Source organism: Rhinoderma darwinii, chromosome 10, assembly GCF_050947455.1.
Source record: "Rhinoderma darwinii isolate aRhiDar2 chromosome 10, aRhiDar2.hap1, whole genome shotgun sequence".
Taxonomy (NCBI): Eukaryota; Metazoa; Chordata; class Amphibia; order Anura; family Rhinodermatidae; genus Rhinoderma; species Rhinoderma darwinii.
In genome coordinates, this window is record NC_134696.1 from 64,210,497 (window position 1) to 64,236,028 (window position 25,532).

At 43.3% G+C, this 25,532-nt stretch overlaps 1 protein-coding gene across 1 annotated transcript in view; it reads left to right on the forward strand.

Moving 5' to 3' along the window:
* The window catches only part of LOC142662605 (serine/threonine-protein kinase SBK1-like), an 89,317-nt gene extending 64,135 nt beyond the window's left edge, over positions 1 to 25,182 (forward strand). Inside the window, exon 4 of the mRNA XM_075840817.1 lies at positions 24,613 to 25,182. Coding sequence (XP_075696932.1) covers positions 24,613 to 25,182 — 570 coding nt within the window. The remainder of the gene's footprint in view (positions 1 to 24,612) is intronic.
* Positions 25,183 to 25,532: the final 350 nt, after the last annotated feature.

The following is a 25,532-nucleotide window of genomic DNA, read 5'->3' on the forward strand; positions in this document are numbered from 1 at the left end:
AAAAATTAAAAATAAAAAAATAAAAACACAAAACAACAGACAGTCTAGAATTGGATAAACAATTTAAAGTGGAGAATAAAAATGGGGATATATATGTGAACATATATCAATATAATATACTTCAGACACTAAAATAAATATAAATAGATAGGGAATGATGAGTATGATCAATTTATTATTCTTGTATATATCATTTGATAATAATATATAAAAATTCTTTTCATTTCACTTTATCTGATCAGACATGGTGCAAAATAAAAATAAAAACAAAAATCTAACATTTCAAAGATTCACATATGTATAAGCAACGTATTAATCAAAACAAATATAAGAAACTATAAGTAATACCTAATATAAATATAAAACTCTTCTAGGAATTGATTTTTCTGTAAATAAATAATATTGAGCCTTTTGACAGATACTTGGTAATTAAAGAGGCTCTGTCACCAGATTTTGCAACCCCTATCTGCTATTGCAGCAGATAGGCGCTGCAATGTAGATTACAGTAACGTTTTTATTTTTAAAAAACGAGCATTTTTGGCCAAGTTATGACCATTTTTGTAGTTATGCAAATGAGGCTTGCAAAAGTCCAAGTGGGTGTGTTTAAAAGTAAAAGTCCAAGTGGGCGTGTATTATGTGCGTACATCGGGGCGTTTTTAATACTTTTACTAGCTGGGCGCTCTGAAGAGAAGTAACATCCTCTTCTCTTCAGAACGCCCAGCATCTGACAGTGCAGATCTGTGACGTCACTCACAGGTCCTGCATCGTGACGGCCACATCGGCACCAGAGGCTACAGTTGATTCTGCAGCAGCATCAGCGTTTGCAGGTAAGTCGATCTACTAAGTGTGTGTGCAGTCTCTTTTATATGTCACAATAGTGCAGGGTGCTTCCAAACCAAGGATTATGTTCACAGTAGTGTGGATGAGCTTTAATTTATAGCCCCCCTACTGGCCATAAACACTCCGGGATGATTTGCAAACAGTGCGGCCCTTATCAGTTCTCAGTATCACTCACTATCTTCTTGTATGTTTGGCTGATTTGCAAAGTTTATGATGGCCTAGACCAGGGGTCTCAAACTCGGCTGAGTAAGTGGGCAAATATAGAAAAAATGGGAAGTTGACGGGCCGCTTTGCTTTCAAATTTGATACAATACAAAATTATTATTAATCAATTAGTTATTTGATCTACTATAACGCTATAATAATTATTTATTTCAGTTACTTATATAGTGCCAACCAGGGGCGTAACTAGGAAAGACTGGGCCCCATAGCAAACTTTTGACTGGGGCCCCCCTCCCCTGGGTGTCACACAACCCCCCCCCCCCTTTGTAGATAGTGCCTTTTTTACAGCCCCCTGTAGATAACGCCATACAGCCCCCCTGTAGATAACGCCATACAGTCCCCTCTGTAGATAACGCCATACAGTCCCCCCTGTAGATAACGCCATACAGCCCCCCTGTGGATAACACCATACAGCCCCCCTGTAGATAACGCCATACAGTCCCCCCTGTAGATAACGCCATACAGTCCCCCCTGTAGATAACGCCATACAGTCCCCCCTGTAGATAACGCCATACAGCCCCCTCTGTAGATAACGCCATACAGCCCCCTCTGTAGATAACGCCATACAGCCCCCTGTAGATAGCGCCATACAGCCCCCTCTGTAGAGAACGCCATACAGCCCCCCTGTCGATAGCGCCATACAGCCCCCCTGTGGATAGCGCCATACAGCCCCCCTGTGGATAGAGCCATACAGCCCCCCTGTAGATAACGCCATACAGCCCCCTGTAGATAGCGCCATACAGCCCCCTCTGTAGATAACGCCATACAGCCCCCTCTGTAGATAACACCATACAGCCCCCTCTGTAGATGGCCGATACAGCCCCCCTGTGGATAGAGCCATACAGCCCCCCTGTAGATAACGCCATACAGCCCCCCTGTAGATAGCGCCATACAGCCCCCTCTGTAGATAACGCCATACAGCCCCCTCTGTAGATAACACCATACAGCCCCCTCTGTAGATGGCGTCATACAGCCCCCTCTGTAGATGGCACCATACAGCCCCCTTTGTAGATATCTACAGAGGGGGCTGTATGGCGTTATCTACAGGGGGGACTGTATGGTGCTTTCTACAGAGGGGGCTGTATGGCGCCATCTACAGAGGGGGCTGTATCGGCCATCTACAGAGGGGGCTGTATGATATCTACAGAGGGGGCTGTATGGCGTTATCTACAGAGGGGGCTGTATGGCGCTATCTACAGGGGGCTGTATGGCGTTATCTACAGATGGGGCTGTATGGCGTTATCTACAGAGGGGGCTGTATGGCGTTATCTACAGGGGGGACTGTATGGCGTTATCTACAGGGGGGACTGTATGGCGTTATCTACAGGGGGGACTGTATGGCGTTATCTACAGGGGGACTGTATGGCGTTATCTACAGGGGGGCTGTATGGCGTTATCCACAGGGGGGCTGTATGGCGTTATCTACAGAGGGGGCTGTATGGCGTTATCTACAGAGGGGGCTGTATGGCGTTATCTACAGAGGGGGCTGTATGGCGTTATCTACAGGGGGGACTGTATGGCGTTATCTACAGGGGGGACTGTATGGCGTTATCTACAGGGGGGCTGTATGGCGTTATCTACATGGGGTCTGTATGGCGTTCCCTAAAGGGGGGGCACTATGGCGCCATCTACAAAGGGGCTGTATGGCGCCATCTACAGAGGGGGCTGTATGGCGCCATCTACAGAGGGGGCTGTATGGCGTTATCTACAGAGGGGGCTGTATGGCGTTATCTACAGAGGGGGCTGTATGGCGTTATCTACAGAGGGCCTGTATGGCGCTATCTACAGGGGGGCTGTATGGCGTTATCTACAGGTTGGCTGTATGGCTCTATCCACAGGGGGGCTGTATGGCGCTATCTACAGGGGGCTGTATGGCGTTCTCTACAGAGGGGGCTGTATGGCGTTATCTACAGGGGGTCTGTATGGCGTTCCCTAAAGGAGGGCTGTATGGCGCCATCTACAGAGGGGGCTGTATGGCGCCATCTACAGAGGGGGCTGTATGGTGCCATCTACAGAGGGGGCTGTATGGTTTTATCTACAGAGGGGGCCGTATGGCGTTATCTACAGAGGGGGCCGTATGGCGTTATCTACAGAGGGGGCCATATGGCGTTATCTACAGGGGGGGCCGTATGGCGTTATCTATAGGGGGGGCGGTATGGCGCTATCTACAGAGGGCTGTATGGCGTTATCTACAGGGGGGCTGTATGGCTCTATCCACAGGGGGGCTGTATGGCGCTATCTACAGGGGGGCTGTATGGCGTTCTCTACAGAGGGGGCTGTATGGCGTTCTCTACAGAGGGGGCTGTATGGCGTTATCTACAGGGGGGACTGTATGGCGTTATCTACAGGGGGGACTGTATGGCGTTATCTACAGGGGGGCTGTATGGCGTTATCCACAGGTGGGCTGTATGGCGTTATCTACAGGGGGGACTGTATGGCGTTATCTACAGGGGGTCTGTATGGCGTTGTCTACAGGGGGTCTGTATGGCGTTCCCTAAAGGGGGGTCTGTAGGGAACGCCATACAGCCCCCCCTGTAGGGAACGCCATACAGCCCCCCTGTAGGGAACGCCATACAGCCCCCCTATAGGGAACGCTATACAGCCCCCCCTGTAGGGAACGCCTTACAGGCCCCCTGTAGGGAACGCCATACAGCCCCCCTGTAGGGAACGCCATACAGCCCCCCTGTAGGGAACGCCTTACAGCCCCCCCCTGTAGGGAACGCCATACAGCCCCCCCCTGTAGGGAACGCTATACAGCCCCCCCTGTAGGGAACGCCATACAGGCCCCCCTGTAGGGAACGCCTTACAGCCCCCCCCTGTAGGGAACGCCATACAGCCCCCCCGGTAGGAAACGCCATACAGCCCCCCCGGTAGGGAACGCTATACAGCCCCCTCTGTAGGGAATGCCATATAGCTCCCCCCTGTAGGGAACGCCATACAGCCCCCCCCTGTAGGGAATGCCTTACAGCCCCCCCTGTAGGGAATACAGCCCCCTGTAGGGAACACCATACAGCCACCCTGTAGGGAACGCAATACAGCCCCCCCTTTAGGGAACGCCGTACAGCCCCCCTGTAGGGAACGCCATACAGCCCCCCCTGTAGGGAACGCCATACAGCCCCCCCTGTAGGGAACGCCATACAGCCCCCCCTGTAGGGAACGCCATACAGCCCCCCCTGTAGGGAACGCCATACTGCCCCCCCTGTAGATTCTGCCACACTGCCCCCCTGTAGGTAACACCATACAGCCTCCCTGTAGATAACGCTATACAGCCCCCCCTGTAGGTAATGTTATAAAGCCCCCCCTGTAGGTAACGTCATACAGCCCCCCCTGTAACTAACGCCATACAGCCCCCCTGTAGGTAATGCTATACAGCCCCCCCTGTAGGTAACGCCATACAGCCCCAACCCCCCAAAAAAATGCCCTCAAGTCTCCCTAATTTTACGTAAACATTGGGATATACTTACTGCTGATTCCGATCTTAGGGATGCTGTCTCTGTTAATCCAAGTATCACCTACCGCAGGGGTAAGAATTTACGTGACCTCTTGGTACATAGTCATCATTCTACTCCCACTAGTACTCCATCTACATGGCTCACATCGTCAGTATAAGGGTTTCACCCCTGTGGTAGGTGTTCCTTCTGTCCTTTTATGCCAACAGTAAAAGACTTTACTAATCCCACCGATGGGAAAATATATTCCATCAAACAGTTCCTTAACTGTCAGAGCAAAGGAGTCATCTACATTGCTAGATGCCCATGTCCCAAGCTGTACGTGGGAAAAACGGTGCAAGAACTGAGAAGACGCGTATCCAGACATCTTAGCACTATAAAGCATAAAGAGGACACTACCCTCTCGAGACATATCCATGCACATCATGGAGGGCAACTGGGACTACTTAAATTCTGGGGGGTTACCCAGATCAAATTGGGTCCCAGAGCAGGTAATCTTGACCGTAGACTCCTACAGGAGGAGGCACGGTGGATCTACCGCCTCAACACTATGTCTCCCATGGGTCTTAATGAGGGATTTACTTTTAGTGCCTTCTTATGAGTCTATTTTTCAATTAACTAATTTGTTCATCAGCTAAATAGTGGACATAACACTGCCATTGTGCCCCTTACCATATATCATGTGGTTTTCCCTGCCGCACTTTTCTCAAAATGCTGTATTTTGGTGATTACTCTCCTGACCCCACATAATTAATGTGAGGTCCTTTTACCTTTAATTATGTACATTCTTTATGACAGTACTACACAACTATGGCGACATACACATATTCAAAAATTTGGGGGACAGTTACCCCATAATTAGCGAACGAAGTAGATATCCTTGATATGGACATTAGCTATTTATGACGTTTCAACTAATACTTACCTTGTATTAGTTTATCTCTTTATCTTCTTGGTGTCCAGTTGGAGGGTCAACTTTATTGATTTTTTCTCAGAGGGAAACTTAGTCACCAAATGTTTACATGACGCTTTTGCACTTTTACTGTGGTAACCTGATGGGAAACGCTATCCCCTGCAACTTACTAATGTCCCCCTTTTGCCTAAGTCACATATTGGTACTATTATATATGTGCCATTGGAGACCTTTTGCGTTAATTCTAAGTCCTAGCATAATACTACAGCGCATGCGTTACCTAGTGTTTTCTGTCACTCGGCATGTTAGATACACGCTTAGTCCAGATTTTGCTTCTGTGCGCCTGCGCTTCTATAACCTCGGCTCATCACACTTATATTTTCCTTCAGAGGGCACATATTGCGCTGCTGCGCTTGCGCCTCTGCTGTTAACTTGATGGGAAACTGTCACTCCGCTCTAAGTTATACAATCCTAGATTTGCGCATGCGCCAGGAGTCCATACGAACTTGGCTCATAAAAACACTATGTTCGGATCCTGCTGATCTGCGCTTGCGCTGTAGTTTGCTTGCGATTTGCCAACCTTATCCTGATTTCTATTGGTTGACCCTTTGCCCCCACGCCACTATTATGTCTTCTATGGCGTGATTGGCCGCCTTTCACGACACACTCCCATGACACGTCGATCTGTCTATATCAATAGCTTCTGTTTCGCCGCGTCGCCATTAGCCCCGTGTACCCCTGAGGACGCTACTTTGTAGCGAAACATGTCGGGGGGGCTCCTAATTGTATTTTAGATCCTATCTGTGTCCGGACTCACTATCCACCTAGTCGATACATTATAATCAAATTGTTGAACTCATTCATATATGCCTGTCGGCATCTATCTACTGCCTGCACACACAGGCAAATTACTGTTGTCCGGATCTATGATAGTGGGAATTTTAAAATTATTTGTGTGGTCTGTCTTGCTACAAGTAGCGAATAAAGATTAATTATTTTATATAAAAGAATTATTTGGGTAGTTGGGAAATTTGGCTGCCGCCTGAGGGCGTTCCTCTTCTCCTGTCAATTAATAGTTGCCTGCCAACTACCTGGGGTCTCTTTATTCCTTTTTGTGTACTATTATGTTGGGTTAATTACCCGTACCGTGACCCCGTTCCTAACTGGAACAACATATTGACTCATTTACGCCTCATAAGCCTTGATATGGCAGGGTTTTTATCTAAAAAACCTAATATAGAGACACTATCTGCTGATGCAGCAATTGTTTTTTCTGTTGAGAATATTCCACTGCATCAATTTGACGTACAGACGGCATTTAGGGACCTTCAGAAAACGTATCAAAAATACGTACGATCCTGTTGGGAAGTAGCTAGCTTGGAAACCTATGTACAACAAAAAATAGTATATAGGGGTTTAAGAATTAATATCACACCCAACTCCTATAGGGATAACACTGCCTTTATTAAGGGCTGGGAAGAACTCCTTACTGACAGCTCCATACGTATGCTCCAGTACCTCTTGGATTTTGAGAGACAGAATTACAGTAAGATTAGTAGTCAATTAGAGAAGGAAATTGCAGACATACAAGTATTTCATTCCTGTCCTGAATTTGGTACTTCTGAGATTAAATTGCAAAAAAATATTGAAAAACTACAGGGAGAAATCAAGGAACGCAAGCATCGGAAATATATTCGTGACCGTAGGGATTTTGACTTGGGACAGGTCTATACATATAAAACCAATTCTTATCCCATCTCTAAACGCACGACGGTGTACACAGACTTTTCGGAGTCGGACACTTCCGGCACAGAGGATCTAAGACACACTGATAATTTAAGGCTGGGCACAAAACGTAAAATTAGGATCAATAAATCTAATATATCTAAAAGAACACCGACTATACCTCAACAACAAACAACTACGAATTATCCTAACCGTACATTGGGATGTCCGTCTACTACCACCTCCAGCTTTCTATCCAGGCCCTCTGTGCCTTCCTTATCATCTATGCCAAACATCATAAATACACCGATCAGCCATTCACAGTCCCGTACCAATACAAGTCAGAATATAGGGGAAAATATGGCCAATTCAGCGATTGGCCCCCTTGCCACTTTTCCTTTTTTAGGTCAACCCAGCCTAAACTGGGGGACCAAGTCTTAACATCCAGCACTCATTCATCAAGGGATGAAGAGATGCAGATAATTAATTTATCTTCCTGTCATCTGAACCCCCATCAGCTAACTCTCCTAAAGAAGGGCCTCTCCTATACACCTACACCATATTTTGACGAATTCACGTGGGTTAAGGATATCAATCTATTCGCTAGGAAATTGGCCCTACATAAATATTTTAAGAACAATATTCCAGATAGTACTCGACAAAACCGTGTAGAGTCTAATACCTTGAGGGATTTGGAAGGCCTCATATATGAGAGCGAATTTGGAGCCTCTGATGTTGTGGGGCCACTCTCATCATTACGCCCTAGATCAAAATTGACCCCCCCCTTCTCTCAGTATAGTCACATTGACACCTTCGTAAGGATGGTCTGCAATGACCTTAAGAATTTGGAAGGTGGGAGATCTAAGATCTTTGGTAATCTTAGTCATAATGAGAGACTGGCATTAGATGACTTGCGCAAAAATGATGACTTGGTCCTGAAGCCCTCTGATAAAGGGGGAAATATAGTTGTTATGGACCGTGTTGACTATGTCATCATGGTCCATAAACTATTGGATGACAACACCACCTATGCCATCCTGGAGGGTAACCCTACGGTCAGTTATCTACTCGAACTGTATAATCTCCTTAATGCTGCTAAGAATGACAATCTCATCACCACTGATGAATTTAAATGTCTTTACAATTCCACTCCCACTTTGGCTACTTTTTACGCATTACCAAAGGTACATAAAGCAATTTTTCCCCCTCCCGGAAGACCTATTGTCTCAGGCAATGATAACTTGACCCAAGGGATTAGTCGGTATGTGAACGAAATACTGTCTCCCTTTGTTTCTTCCCTATCTTCATACCTTAAGGACACAAAGGACACTGTCACCAGGATCCATGAGATCAATGTCACTTCCACTACTATGATAGCGAGCATAGACGTGGAGTCATTATATTCTAACATTCAGCACGATTTGGGACTCACTGCAGTAAAATATTATTTGAGCACCAAAGGAACTCAATTTCAACAACACAATAATTTTGTGCTATCACTTTTACGTTATCTACTTACACATAATTATTTCACTTTTGATAAAATATATTATCATCAAATTAAGGGCACGGCTATGGGCACTATATGTGCACCCACTTATGCGAATCTTTTTTTAGGGTGGTGGGAAGACACTATTGTTTTTTCTGATGATTTAATTTTTTTCACTTCACATATCGCCTTTTGGGGTAGATATATAGATGACATCCTCATCCTTTGGGATGGGGATGTCAACACTTTCACTGACTTCATGTCTATGCTCAACACTAATCATATCGGCATGAAGTTCACTTACGAGATACATGACCATGCCATTAACTTCCTTGATTTAAAGATCTCATTGGACCCTGGTGGCGGTGTCCAAACTGACATCTTCCGGAAGGCCACTGCTACAAACAACTACTTACATTGGAACAGTTATCATCCTCCAGCACTGAAGAAAGGGATACCCATAGGCCAGTACCTAAGAGCCAAACGTAATTGCTCTAGTGAAACATCCTTTCAATTGGAGTGTGATAAACTCTACCATAAGTTCAGAGCACGGGGATACCCCAAAAAATGGCTGCATAGGGCCTATGCAAGAGCGAGGGCATCCCAGAGAACAGACCTTCTATCGAATAAGGGAAATATAGCTAATAAGACTGGATCATCTAGTGCCATTCGTTGCATTGGCACCTTTGATGTGTGCTCCCCTCAAGTCTCCTTAATTTTACGTAAACATTGGGATATACTTACTGCTGATTCCGATCTTAGGGATGCTGTCTCTGTTAATCCAAGTATCACCTACCGCAGGGGTAAGAATTTACGTGACCTCTTGGTACATAGTCATCATTCTACTCCCACTAGTACTCCATCTACATGGCTCACATCGTCAGTAAAAGGGTTTCACCCCTGTGGTAGGTGTTCCTTCTGTCCTTTTATGCCAACAGTAAAAGACTTTACTAATCCCACCGATGGGAAAATATATTCCATCAAACAGTTCCTTAACTGTCAGAGCAAAGGAGTCATCTACATTGCTAGATGCCCATGTCCCAAGCTGTACGTGGGAAAAACGGTGCAAGAACTGAGAAGACGCGTATCCAGACATCTTAGCACTATAAAGCATAAAGAGGACACTACCCTCTCGAGACATATCCATGCACATCATGGAGGGCAACTGGGACTACTTAAATTCTGGGGGGTTACCCAGATCAAATTGGGTCCCAGAGCAGGTAATCTTGACCGTAGACTCCTACAGGAGGAGGCACGGTGGATCTACCGCCTCAACACTATGTCTCCCATGGGTCTTAATGAGGGATTTACTTTTAGTGCCTTCTTATGAGTCTATTTTTCAATTAACTAATTTGTTCATCAGCTAAATAGTGGACATAACACTGCCATTGTGCCCCTTACCATATATCATGTGGTTTTCCCTGCCGCACTTTTCTCAAAATGCTGTATTTTGGTGATTACTCTCCTGACCCCACATAATTAATGTGAGGTCCTTTTACCTTTAATTATGTACATTCTTTATGACAGTACTACACAACTATGGCGACATACACATATTCAAAAATTTGGGGGACAGTTACCCCATAATTAGCGAACGAAGTAGATATCCTTGATATGGACATTAGCTATTTATGACGTTTCAACTAATACTTACCTTGTATTAGTTTATCTCTTTATCTTCTTGGTGTCCAGTTGGAGGGTCAACTTTATTGATTTTTTCTCAGAGGGAAACTTAGTCACCAAATGTTTACATGACGCTTTTGCACTTTTACTGTGGTAACCTGATGGGAAACGCTATCCCCTGCAACTTACTAATGTCCCCCTTTTGCCTAAGTCACATATTGGTACTATTATATATGTGCCATTGGAGACCTTTTGCGTTAATTCTAAGTCCTAGCATAATACTACAGCGCATGCGTTACCTAGTGTTTTCTGTCACTCGGCATGTTAGATACACGCTTAGTCCAGATTTTGCTTCTGTGCGCCTGCGCTTCTATAACCTCGGCTCATCACACTTATATTTTCCTTCAGAGGGCACATATTGCGCTGCTGCGCTTGCGCCTCTGCTGTTAACTTGATGGGAAACTGTCACTCCGCTCTAAGTTATACAATCCTAGATTTGCGCATGCGCCAGGAGTCCATACGAACTTGGCTCATAAAAACACTATGTTCGGATCCTGCTGATCTGCGCTTGCGCTGTAGTTTGCTTGCGATTTGCCAACCTTATCCTGATTTCTATTGGTTGACCCTTTGCCCCCACGCCACTATTATGTCTTCTATGGCGTGATTGGCCGCCTTTCACGACACACCCCCATGACACGTCGATCTGTCTATATCAATAGCTTCTGTTTCGCCGCGTCGCCATTAGCCCCGTGTACCCCTGAGGACGCTACTTTGTAGCGAAACATGTCGGGGGGGCTCCTAATTGTATTTTAGATCCTATCTGTGTCCGGACTCACTATCCACCTAGTCGATACATTATAATCAAATTGTTGAACTCATTCATATATGCCTGTCGGCATCTATCTACTGCCTGCACACACAGGCAAATTACTGTTGTCCGGATCTATGATAGTGGGAATTTTAAAATTATTTGTGTGGTCTGTCTTGCTACAAGTAGCGAATAAAGATTAATTATTTTATATAAAAGAATTATTTGGGTAGTTGGGAAATTTGGCTGCCGCCTGAGGGCGTTCCTCTTCTCCTGTCAATTAATAGTTGCCTGCCAACTACCTGGGGTCTCTTTATTCCTTTTTGTGTACTATTATGTTGGGTTAATTACCCGTACCGTGACCCCGTTCCTAACTGGAACAACATATTGACTCATTTACGCCTCATAAGCCTTGATATGGCAGGGTTTTTATCTAAAAAACCTAATATAGAGACACTATCTGCTGATGCAGCAATTGTTTTTTCTGTTGAGAATATTCCACTGCATCAATTTGACGTACAGACGGCATTTAGGGACCTTCAGAAAACGTATCAAAAATACGTACGATCCTGTTGGGAAGTAGCTAGCTTGGAAACCTATGTACAACAAAAAATAGTATATAGGGGTTTAAGAATTAATATCACACCCAACTCCTATAGGGATAACACTGCCTTTATTAAGGGCTGGGAAGAACTCCTTACTGACAGCTCCATACGTATGCTCCAGTACCTCTTGGATTTTGAGAGACAGAATTACAGTAAGATTAGTAGTCAATTAGAGAAGGAAATTGCAGACATACAAGTATTTCATTCCTGTCCTGAATTTGGTACTTCTGAGATTAAATTGCAAAAAAATATTGAAAAACTACAGGGAGAAATCAAGGAACGCAAGCATCGGAAATATATTCGTGACCGTAGGGATTTTGACTTGGGACAGGTCTATACATATAAAACCAATTCTTATCCCATCTCTAAACGCACGACGGTGTACACAGACTTTTCGGAGTCGGACACTTCCGGCACAGAGGATCTAAGACACACTGATAATTTAAGGCTGGGCACAAAACGTAAAATTAGGATCAATAAATCTAATATATCTAAAAGAACACCGACTATACCTCAACAACAAACAACTACGAATTATCCTAACCGTACATTGGGATGTCCGTCTACTACCACCTCCAGCTTTCTATCCAGGCCCTCTGTGCCTTCCTTATCATCTATGCCAAACATCATAAATACACCGATCAGCCATTCACAGTCCCGTACCAATACAAGTCAGAATATAGGGGAAAATATGGCCAATTCAGCGATTGGCCCCCTTGCCACTTTTCCTTTTTTAGGTCAACCCAGCCTAAACTGGGGGACCAAGTCTTAACATCCAGCACTCATTCATCAAGGGATGAAGAGATGCAGATAATTAATTTATCTTCCTGTCATCTGAACCCCCATCAGCTAACTCTCCTAAAGAAGGGCCTCTCCTATACACCTACACCATATTTTGACGAATTCACGTGGGTTAAGGATATCAATCTATTCGCTAGGAAATTGGCCCTACATAAATATTTTAAGAACAATATTCCAGATAGTACTCGACAAAACCGTGTAGAGTCTAATACCTTGAGGGATTTGGAAGGCCTCATATATGAGAGCGAATTTGGAGCCTCTGATGTTGTGGGGCCACTCTCATCATTACGCCCTAGATCAAAATTGACCCCCCCCTTCTCTCAGTATAGTCACATTGACACCTTCGTAAGGATGGTCTGCAATGACCTTAAGAATTTGGAAGGTGGGAGATCTAAGATCTTTGGTAATCTTAGTCATAATGAGAGACTGGCATTAGATGACTTGCGCAAAAATGATGACTTGGTCCTGAAGCCCTCTGATAAAGGGGGAAATATAGTTGTTATGGACCGTGTTGACTATGTCATCATGGTCCATAAACTATTGGATGACAACACCACCTATGCCATCCTGGAGGGTAACCCTACGGTCAGTTATCTACTCGAACTGTATAATCTCCTTAATGCTGCTAAGAATGACAATCTCATCACCACTGATGAATTTAAATGTCTTTACAATTCCACTCCCACTTTGGCTACTTTTTACGCATTACCAAAGGTACATAAAGCAATTTTTCCCCCTCCCGGAAGACCTATTGTCTCAGGCAATGATAACTTGACCCAAGGAATTAGTCGGTATGTGAACGAAATACTGTCTCCCTTTGTTTCTTCCCTATCTTCATACCTTAAGGACACAAAGGACACTGTCACCAGGATCCATGAGATCAATGTCACTTCCACTACTATGATAGCGAGCATAGACGTGGAGTCATTATATTCTAACATTCAGCACGATTTGGGACTCACTGCAGTAAAATATTATTTGAGCACCAAAGGAACTCAATTTCAACAACACAATAATTTTGTGCTATCACTTTTACGTTATCTACTTACACATAATTATTTCACTTTTGATAAAATATATTATCATCAAATTAAGGGCACGGCTATGGGCACTATATGTGCACCCACTTATGCGAATCTTTTTTTAGGGTGGTGGGAAGACACTATTGTTTTTTCTGATGATTTAATTTTTTTCACTTCACATATCGCCTTTTGGGGTAGATATATAGATGACATCCTCATCCTTTGGGATGGGGATGTCAACACTTTCACTGACTTCATGTCTATGCTCAACACTAATCATATCGGCATGAAGTTCACTTACGAGATACATGACCATGCCATTAACTTCCTTGATTTAAAGATCTCATTGGACCCTGGTGGCGGTGTCCAAACTGACATCTTCCGGAAGGCCACTGCTACAAACAACTACTTACATTGGAACAGTTATCATCCTCCAGCACTGAAGAAAGGGATACCCATAGGCCAGTACCTAAGAGCCAAACTTAATTGCTCTAGTGAAACATCCTTTCAATTGGAGTGTGATAAACTCTACCATAAGTTCAGAGCACGGGGATACCCCAAAAAATGGCTGCATAGGGCCTATGCAAGAGCGAGGGCATCCCAGAGAACAGACCTTCTATCGAATAAGGGAAATATAGCTAATAAGACTGGATCATCTAGTGCCATTCGTTGCATTGGCACCTTTGATGTGTGCTCCCCTCAAGTCTCCCTAATTTTACGTAAACATTGGGATATACTTACTGCTGATTCCGATCTTAGGGATGCTGTCTCTGTTAATCCAAGTATCACCTACCACAGGGGTAAGAATTTACGTGACCTCTTGGTACATAGTCATCATTCTACTCCCACTAGTACTCCATCTACATGGCTCACATCGTCAGTAAAAGGGTTTCACCCCTGTGGTAGGTGTTCCTTCTGTCCTTTTATGCCAACAGTAAAAGACTTTACTAATCCCACCGATGGGAAAATATATTCCATCAAACAGTTCCTTAACTGTCAGAGCAAAGGAGTCATCTACATTGCTAGATGCCCATGTCCCAAGCTGTACGTGGGAAAAACGGTGCAAGAACTGAGAAGACGCGTATCCAGACATCTTAGCACTATAAAGCATAAAGAGGACACTACCCTCTCGAGACATATCCATGCACATCATGGAGGGCAACTGGGACTACTTAAATTCTGGGGGGTTACCCAGATCAAATTGGGTCCCAGAGCAGGTAATCTTGACCGTAGACTCCTACAGGAGGAGGCACGGTGGATCTACCGCCTCAACACTATGTCTCCCATGGGTCTTAATGAGGGATTTACTTTTAGTGCCTTCTTATGAGTCTATTTTTCAATTAACTAATTTGTTCATCAGCTAAATAGTGGACATAACACTGCCATTGTGCCCCTTACCATATATCATGTGGTTTTCCCTGCCGCACTTTCCTCAAAATGCTGTATTTTGGTGATTACTCTCCTGACCCCACATAATTAATGTGAGGTCCTTTTACCTTTAATTATGTACATTCTTTATGACAGTACTACACAACTATGGCGACATACACATATTCAAAAATTTGGGGGACAGTTACCCCATAATTAGCGAACGAAGTAGATATCCTTGATATGGACATTAGCTATTTATGACGTTTCAACTAATACTTACCTTGTATTAGTTTATCTCTTTATCTTCTTGGTGTCCAGTTGGAGGGTCAACTTTATTGATTTTTTCTCAGAGGGAAACTTAGTCATCAAATGTTTACATGACGCTTTTGCACTTTTACTGTGGTAACCTGATGGGAAACGCTATCCCCTGCAACTTACTAATGTCCCCCTTTTGCCTAAGTCACATATTGGTACTATTATATATGTGCCATTGGAGACCTTTTGCGTTAATTCTAAGTCCTAGCATAATACTACAGCGCATGCGTTACCTAGTGTTTTCTGTCACTCGGCATGTTAGATACACGCTTAGTCCAGATTTTGCTTCTGTGCGCCTGCGCTTCTATAACCTCGGCTCATCACACTTATATTTTCCTTCAGAGGGCACATATTGCGCTGCTGCGCTTGCGCCTCTGCTGTTAACTTGATGGGAAACTGTCACTCCGCTCTAAGTTATACAATCCTAGATTTGCGCATGCGCCAGGAGTCCATACGAACTTGGCTCATAAAAACACTATGTTCGGATCCTGCTGATCTGCGCTTGCGCTGTAGTTTGCTTGCGATTTGCCAACCTTATCCTGATTTCTATTGGTTGACCCTTTGCCCCCACGCCACTATTATGTCTTCTATGGCGTGATTGGCCGCCTTTCACGACACACCCCCATGACACGTCGATCTGTCTATATCAATAGCTTCTGTTTCGCCGCGTCGCCATTAGCCCCGTGTACCCCTGAGGACGCTACTTTGTAGCGAAACATGTCGGGGGGGCTCCTAATTGTATTTTAGATCCTATCTGTGTCCGGACTCACTATCCACCTAGTCGATACATTATAATCAAATTGTTGAACTCATTCATATATGCCTGTCGGCATCTATCTACTGCCTGCACACACAGGCAAATTACTGTTGTCCGGATCTATGATAGTGGGAATTTTAAAATTATTTGTGTGGTCTGTCTTGCTACAAGTAGCGAATAAAGATTAATTATTTTATATAAAAGAATTATTTGGGTAGTTGGGAAATTTGGCTGCCGCCTGAGGGCGTTCCTCTTCTCCTGTCCCCAAAAAAATGCGACCTATAGTGTGTCCTGCAAAAGACATGTGGATAGGGGATACATGTGTGATCGCTGGCAGCGATACGGATAACGGGGGACTGAATGTCCCCTGAATTTCTCCATGACTAACCTCTGACTTCCGGCGTCTGCGCAGCTCAAAAAAAATGAAAGGAGCGCTGGTCACGCATGCGCACAAGTCCGACATGGACAGCGATGTCAGGGAATTCCACAGAGTCCCGGAGCAAAGCCTATACTAGCGCTCTGCCCGGGACTCCGGCTCTGGGGAAGCTCCAGACATCATGTGTTCATACATGGACACCGATGTCAGGGAATTCCAGAGAGTCCCGGAGCAGAGTCGATACTAGCGCCCTGCCTGAGGCTCCACTCTGGGGCAGACCCTGACACACTGTCCATATATGGACAGTGATGTCAGGGAATTCCACAGAGTCCCGGAGCAGAGCCTATACTAGCACTCTGCCCGGGACTCCGCTTTGGGGAAGACCTTGACACACTGTCCATATATGGACAGCGATGTCAGGGAATTTCAGAGTCCCAGAGCAGAGACTGTACTAGCGGCTCTGTGTCCCGCGGGCTTCAGATGACAGCCCCAGGGGCCGCATGTGGCTCGTGGGCCACGTGCTTGAGACCCCTGGGCTGGACAGTAGGAATTCCCGGAGGACTCTTTGATACAGCACTAACCTGAAGGCTTAAAGGGGTTATCCAGGGGACCTGAAAAAAGTAACATTCCACAAATCCACCTGCAAACTCCTTCAGGCATGGCTACAAGTAGTTTGAATGGCCAAAAACATAAATTTACGTTACTTGTAGCACCTCCATGTAATGCCAGAGCTGCTTGTTATCTTCTGGTAATAAGGGGGGACTTGCAGCTTCAGCATGCACTGTAAAACTACAAATCCCGGCATCCACTTCTATTCCCTGTGCTCCTCTATCCCTGCCCACATTATGCATGAGCTGGGTAGTGTACTGCCGAGACAGCAGAGTGGAACAAGGGGGCTGGCTTACTTCCTCAACAGCGTCACTGTGCCAGCCCCCTAGCGGTCATGTGATTTGATGACGCGCCAACACAGAGTACCCTCTCGGTCACGTGGGCCCGTGTCGCTGCGTCATCACTGCTGAATGAACTACAGGCCTGGGAACACGTGACTGTGTTCTCAAACCGCGAACGGGCACACTTTAGTAAGAAGTATATTAGTAAGTTACTTAATATAGAGTTATTGGATGATTGCCATATAATTTTATGGCGCTGGATAAACCTTTAAAGGGAACCTGTCACCAGCATTTCACCTATTGAACTCTACTCTCCCCTTGCTTGCTGCTGCTGTCAAAAGTCCATTGCTATAAAGTCCATTGCTATATCCCCTCGCCTAAACTCCTCCTCTAACCGTAAATAACGGTCTGCAAACATTTCACGCATTTTATGGTAATAATCCATCAGTCTCATTCGTTCCTCTTCTTATACCAGCACATCGCCGAAAACTGGCCCGCCCTAAATGCCGAAAATTTTGTCTGAGATAGCTCGCATACACCCGTCTTGTATGGTCCAACACCCTTCCCTGCTTCACCCAGGCCTCAAATCTAGTTACTGCGTATGCGCCGCTAAGGTGTCCCGTTGTGCGCACGCACCAAAACAGGACATCTGCAAGCAAGCACAGAGTTTCGTGTGTACTGGGGGAGGCACAGAGCTGTCAATTAAATGTAAGGAGGCAGGGTTAACTCTTTAAGCTGTCATATACAGCGTGATCTCGCGTGATCTCGCGAGATCACGCTTGCTGTCATTAAGTCCCACACAAACGTTACCGAAGTGTAAGGATTGTGAATAGACATCGCGTCCTGGCTGGAAGCGATGTCTATTCACTCTCAAGACACTTCAGTAACGTTAATGTGTGAGTAAGTGACAGCACATCGTGATCTAGCAAGATCACTATGTGCTGATTACATGAATGGAGATAAGTGTATGACGCTGATTTGACCAATCAGCGTCATACACTTATCTCCACAACGCCCACTTGGTCAAAAAGTAAAAACACGCCCAGTTGTCTATTAAGAAAGTCATTAGCATAAATCTAAAATAGGTCATAACTCCGTCAAAATTGATTGTTTTTCTAAATAAAAAAAACACTGCTGTAATCTACATTACAGTGCCGATCACATTATGTAGAAGATAGTGTGGTGACAGAGCCTCTTTAAACACAGTTCTGTAACGCATTATGGTGTGGTAATAACGGCGATATACAAAATATATTGCCTGTGTCAGGGATCATTACCATGTATATTGTTTGCAAAAATATTATCCTCACACATATGTATATACATTTCAGTTCTTTGTGTAATATACTGATATATAACAAGTTCTTTGTTCATGTCGGACAAGCCTATGGAGACACCGCCCCTGGAATGAAAGAGGAATGCACAGAAGAACTTACAGCTGAGGAGCCAATGGGGCTTAAGCACGTCCCACATCTCTAGGGAGGAGACATGTGTCTCTTTGTGTTCTTTGTTCTAAAATAAAGTGCAGTTGACTTCCTGTCCTATCTGAGGAAAGCTGTGTACCAACATCTCTCTGGCTGGTTTACTTCTTTCCAGGCATGCATTCAGGTTTCAATTTACAGAGGTGGTTATTCGGTGTGAAATAACAGGGAGAAGGAAGCTACCCTGAAATACGGACCTGACACCTGTACTACTAAATAGCCACTGATTACCTTACTGCAAAAGGTAGTGAGATGCAAAACTATATCAATAGTGCACTGTTTGTATCAAGCTTTTTGTGCATATAAGCAAATATCTTAGCCTATTCTTGTAATACATTTGGTCTGAGCTTTCCCTCTTAATTCCTATTTATTTTATTGACTCCTTGTTCTCAGTATATTAAGAAAACATGCAAATAAGAGCAATTCATAAAAATAAATGGGATTTGAAATGTGAAATAATAGGGTGAATACACACAGGGGACTATCCACAGCATTATCTACCAATAGGCATTACATGTCTGCTCTTGTCGGGATTTAAATAAAATAAAAATAAAAAGATTAAATGTTTTTGCCCACCTTCCCTTCTTACCATTTCCTATATTATTCATGACGTCTCCACTGCAGAGAAGATTGTAAAGCCCATAGCGCCTCCTTAACTGTTGATAACTCTCTTGGGTTGGAGGAAGTATTTTCCATGAAAGCATCCCACAAGCCCTGGACTAGAGAAGAGGATATGTGGGCTCCCCAGCCCTGACTGCTGGGATCCGTCCGCTGAAATTTGTAAATTTCACCTCTACTTTGCCTTAATTCCTGTGAAACGCCTAAAGGGCTAAAATACTTTCTGAATGTGGTTTTGAATACCTTGAGGGGTGCAGTTTTCAAAATGGGCTGATTTATGGGGACTTTCTAATATAGGAGGCCCTCAAAGCCACTTCAGAACTGAACTGGTACCTGAAAAAATGACCTATTGAAATTTTCTTGAAAATATGAGAAATTGCTGCTAAAGTTCTAAGCTTTGTAACGTCCTAGAAAAATAAAAGGAAGTGAAAAAAAATGATGCAAACATAAAGTAGACATATGGGAGATGTTAACTAGTAACTATTTTGTGTGGTATTACTATCTGTTTTACAATACATTTAAATTTAGAAAAATGCACATTTTTGCTAAAATTCTACGTTTTTCACAAATAAATATTGAATTTATCGACCACATTTTTTCACTAACATAAAGTACAATATGTCACGAGAAAACAATCTCAGAATCGCTTGGATAGGCAAAAGCATTCAGGAGTTATTACCACATAAAGTGACACATTTGCAAAAATCATCTGTGTCCACAAGGCCAAAACAGGCTGTGTCCTAAAGGGGTTAAAGGGTATAGTGAGCAATTTGACCCCGCAGGTTTTTTGCTAAATTTATTGGAATTAGGCCCTGAAAATCTGAATAATATGAAGTTTTAGCTCAGATTTTTTAAATTTCATAAGGGATAAAGGCGAAAAAGCACCCCAACATTTGTAAAGCAATTTCATAATTAGTGAGTCTAGCCTAATACCCACCACTGGTGTAGACACCTCATCCCTAGTGCTATATTACCAGCAGTCCACATTTGTAGTCTATCTTTTATGCAGACAATTACTTGCTCTGAGCTTGTTGTAGTGTTTCACTATCAGCATGTGGAACCATAATGATGAGATCATGGTTGAGACAATATCAGTGGCTTTATCCTTCAGAAACAAAGGAGAGCACCCCTCAGCATAGTGTGTTACTGAGGGTGGTACTAAGAACAGCATTGTGTGGAGATAAGACACAATTGTGTCTTCCAAGGACATTTCACATTCCTTCTAACACCCTCACATTCTCTAAATAGATGCCTTTTGCCTCCCACCACCCCCTCCTTTGGACCCATTTTTGTAAAACTATGAGTCTCAGCAAGACAAAACGCTGAAAGAAACTAAGACTCTGCTGTATTTATAATGCTAAAACCTAGCTTTACACAGCTAACTTAGTAGGTTAAATTTATAGATAAAGTGTGTTAAAAAGCCAGTCTGCTTACACAATTTGTCAGTCCCTTCTCATTTGCACCAGTCTGCTCCTCAGACTCGTCTTCCGACACAAAGACTGTTGTCATGAGGGGTACGTGGACCCGCTGGGCCGTACTGCCTAGATGGTATGGCAGCTGGCCAACAGGACACAGGTCACAGTCTATAGTTTGTATAGAGTACCTGTGGTAACTCAGACAGTAGCAAGACAAGCTCAGCTGGGACTAGGCAGCAGGCACCAGGCGTAATGTAGCAGGGCAGGCGTGGAACACAGCACAGCAAGACTTCAGCTCAACATGGCACTTGACCAGGAAAGCACAGGATACAGGTTACAGGTAGCAGGAACTGGGAACACTGGGAACTGGAAAACACTATGAGACCATTTGTATAGACATACTAGGATAACGACAACAAGGCTCAGGCAAGATAGGAAGGGGCGGAGCCCTTCTTATAGTCCGGGGTGCTCTGGAAGCAATCAGCTCAATCTCATACTAGTGTGCGCTCCAAGGCTGACTGAGCTCGCAAACGCACCCTGGTGGTCACTGTGGAACATGACGGCCGCATGTGCAGACATCTCTGGAGAGAAGGGCGTCGACCGGGTGGAAGGAGTTCGTGGTCAGCGACCATAGACGTTACAACTGTATACATGTCTGCACCATGCTTCACTTCAGCATCACTAGTACAGTCACCCTTCTTGTCAAAATCTTGGAAAAGGGAAAGAATCTATAAATATACTGGTTGAAGAGGAGGAACAAGGACCAGACATCCACAATATTGATCAATGAACATGAACAAGAGGTCCTTAGTTAACATTTTGATCACATTTTATAAGCCCACTTGCCACTTCACGGCGACCTCCGATAAGTAGGTCCCTACTCTTATGGTTGCATTTTGATCAAAGTGTATAAGGCCACTTGCCACTTTACGGCGACCTACGATAAGTAGGTGCCCACTCTATTGGTTGCAGCACTGCATGGCGGTTCCCTCCACCACAATATCGCACCCGCAGAGGGAGCAACCCAGAGGCCCAGAAGCACCCCTGCCAGGCCAAGCCAAGACACCTTGGCTCTGAGCCACACCCCCCACAAGTGCAGCACCACAGCAACAGACCCTACCACATGGCACCACAACAAGTGAAAAGATGGAATGAACTCAACTTTAGATGTGCCCCCAGTGGCCAACTGAAAGCACAAGAGCAGAAACACTTATGAGGTCATTCCTTAATTAAAATCAGCTGGGTTAAAAGTATATATAAATGTATAATGAAAGTCAATAGCAGACATATGGAGATGTAGCTGTACATACAGGCTTGTGCATACATTCTTTGCTGCTGGTGATTTTTTTTTTTTACTATAGACATGGTTCATAGCCCCCTTGCTATATTTACATGCTAGTATGAAAACATCAATAGACAGACTTCTGTATTGAACTTTTTATATATTTACACATAGTTATTAGGTCACTACAACTTTTTCGAAAACGTAATAATATAGACCTTGTTACAGCTCTATTATTTATCATGGCCTCAATAACAATTGTCAGGTCCTCACCAACTCCTACAAACAAACGATTAACCTCTGATTCAAACCAAAAAAAACTGAAGATTTCAATATGTAGCAATTTTTTGTAAAAAGTAATCCAACATTTTTTTTTTTCTCCTGTAAATGTATATACCTGAATAGGAATCATTGTGGCCCTGAAAAGCAATGTATAATACAATAAAAGTTTTTGTGGCATACTTACTTCACTGTTCCATCGTCAGAGCCCACTTACATTCTGATTTTGTGCAACTTCCTTACTTCCTTGTGACTTTTCCCATCAGCGATAAACGTCTTGAATGATATATAATTTCATCACGTTCTGCATTAATGTATTGAGCATATTTTGTACACACTCTACATACAGCATTTGCTCTGAAAAAATAAATTAGAATACGATATGTCAGAAAGAATAATAAAATACATCACATGCAATCAATTTAAAACTTTTACTTAAAGAGTGTGTCCAGTTTAGAAGACCTATGTTCACGTACAGTAACCTTTCAGAAAATTGTGAAGAATGTTTGCAAAGACTGTCTCTCATTTTAGAGGTCTTGTCCTACATAACACAGACAACTCATGATTTTAATGGTCAGTGTGATTGCTGGGGGAGCTAGCAGGTGGACACTTTGTGATCAGCTTTTTGTCAAGGAACCCTTCTAACAGGTAGAGATATTTAAAGCAGAGAACTCTGTTAATATGCATTGCTAAAATGATTCATACTAAAGACATTTAATACAACATTTCACTTATGATTACGACCTCTGCCCCTTTTTTTGCCCTTTTTGACCATATGTACTTCATAAAGACATCTGGGGGGCCTTTGAGCCAGAATGGGAGCCACTTTGATGCATCCGATTCCGCCATGCATTAAATTTGAATGCACATAGTGGCTGCTGCAGGGGAAATGTATAGCCGGCTGGAAATTATCCTAGCAATAACAACTTATTGCCAAGGGTTACATATTTACATAGTTACATAGTTTGTACGGTTGAAAAAAGACACATGTCCATCAAGTTCAACCAAGGGATGGGAAAGGGGAAGTGGGATGGGAAAGGGGAAGTACAAAATTTCTACACATAGGAGCTAATATTTTTTTGTTCTAGGAAATTATCTAAGCCTTTTTTAAAGCCATCTACTGTCCCTGCTGTGACCAGCTCCTGCGGTAGGCTATTCCATAGATTCACAGTTCTCACGGTAAAGAAGGCTTGTCACCTCTGCAGGTTGAACCTTTCTTTCTCCAGACGGAGGGAGTGCCCCCTTGTATTTTTAGGGGGTTTTACATGGAACAGGATTTCACCATATTTTTTGTATGTGCCATTCATATATTTATATAAGTTAATCATGTCCCCCCTTAGTCGTCTTTTCTCAAGGCTAAATAGGTTTAGTTCTTTTAATCTTTCCTCATAACTTAGATTCTCCATGCCCCTTATTAGCTTCGTTGCTCTTCTTTGTATTTTTTCCAACTCCAGGGCATCCTTTCTATGAACTGGAGCCCAGAACTGGACAGCATATTCTAGATGAGGCCTCACTAATGCTTTGTAAAGTGGTAATATTACATCCCTGTCCCGCGAGTCCATGCCTCTTTTGATACACGACAATATTTTGCTGGCCTTTGAAGCAGCTGATTGACACTGCATGCTGTTATTTAGTTTATGATTTACAATTACACCCAGATCCTTCTCATCAAGTGACTCCCCCAGTGTAGCTCCCCCTAGGACATATGATGCATGCAGGCTGTTCGTACCCAGGAGCATAACTTTACATTTATCTACATTAAACTTCATTTGCCAAGTAGACGCCCATACACTTAGTTTGTTTAAATCTGCCTGCAATTCACAAACATCTTCCATAGTCTGAACTATATTGCATAGCTTGGTGTCATCTGCAAAAATAGAAATAATGCTATTAATCCCATCCTCTATATCATTAATAAATAAGTTGAATAATGGTGGTCCCAGCACTCAACCCTGGGGTACACCACTTATAACTGGGGACCATTCAGAGTAGGAATCATTGACTACAACTCTCTGGATACGGTCCTTGAGCCAATTCTCAATCCAATTACAAACTATACTTTCTAAACCTATAGTCCTTAGTTGGAAAAAGTTGGACAGCACAGCAATCAGCTGATGGCCAGGCCGGCTTCTATTTAAAAAGACATTGTCTTTGTAAAACAACCCTTTTAATAAGTTAACATATAATATTATAGTATAATTGTTTCATACATTATAATAAATAATCAGAACATTTGATTTGAATAGTTGAATCTTATAATCTCTTTTAAACAGTTTACAGATTTACATCAACTTTATTATATATATATCTATAATGTTTTTACCTTTTTAGGTTGGTTTACCTGAGATAATGGTAAAACGATGTGCCATGCAGTTGGTTGAAGCGCTGGACTTTATGCACAGCAAAGCACTTGTTCACAGAGATGTCAAATTGGATAACATTCTACTTTTTGACAAAGATTGTCACTATATAAAGCTTGCTGATTTTGGATTATCAAGACTTGAAGGTTTCCACGTATCTCCTTTGAAAGGAACTGTTCCTTATTCACCTCCTGAACTATGTAGTTTAGAAGAAAATGATACGCTTGAACTTGACTCCAGCCTTGATGTGTGGTCATTTGGGATTCTTGTGTTTTGTATCTCAACTGGATACTTTCCTTGGGATACAGCATCATGCAAAGACAGGCAGTATGAAAAATTTGTTCTGTGGCAAACTACAGGAAATTACCAGAAAATCCCTTCTCAATGGAAGCAATTTACATGGCATGCACTAGACATGTTTCAGAAGCTGCTAGCAATAAATGCAGTGACACGAAGCCCTGCTATTGAAGTCCAAAAATATCTAAGTGACCCATGGAAAATGAACAGCTTAAAAGATAACAGCAACTTACAAGATAACTGAAATGATACAGAACAGTGTGTGGATAGCTTTAACTTTCTGAAAGATAAAACTAGCATTAAAAAATATGCCAAAGAGTTCTTCTGCGTACTGAATAAAATGTCCTAGTGGATGATTTGACACTATAACTGACATCTTAAATTACTTCTACTTCTACAGTGATTAACTTTCAAACTATACTTCAATTGGCACAAGACTTTAAAAAAGCCATGCTTAGGCTAGGGCTCCACAGCAATACAGAATTAGATGTGTTTTCTGGTAAAAACATGGATGTAGCACGACTACCGGGTAACTTCAATGTTTCCTATTGGGATAAACCTTGTAAGCAATCTTGGAGATATTGTAAAAAAATA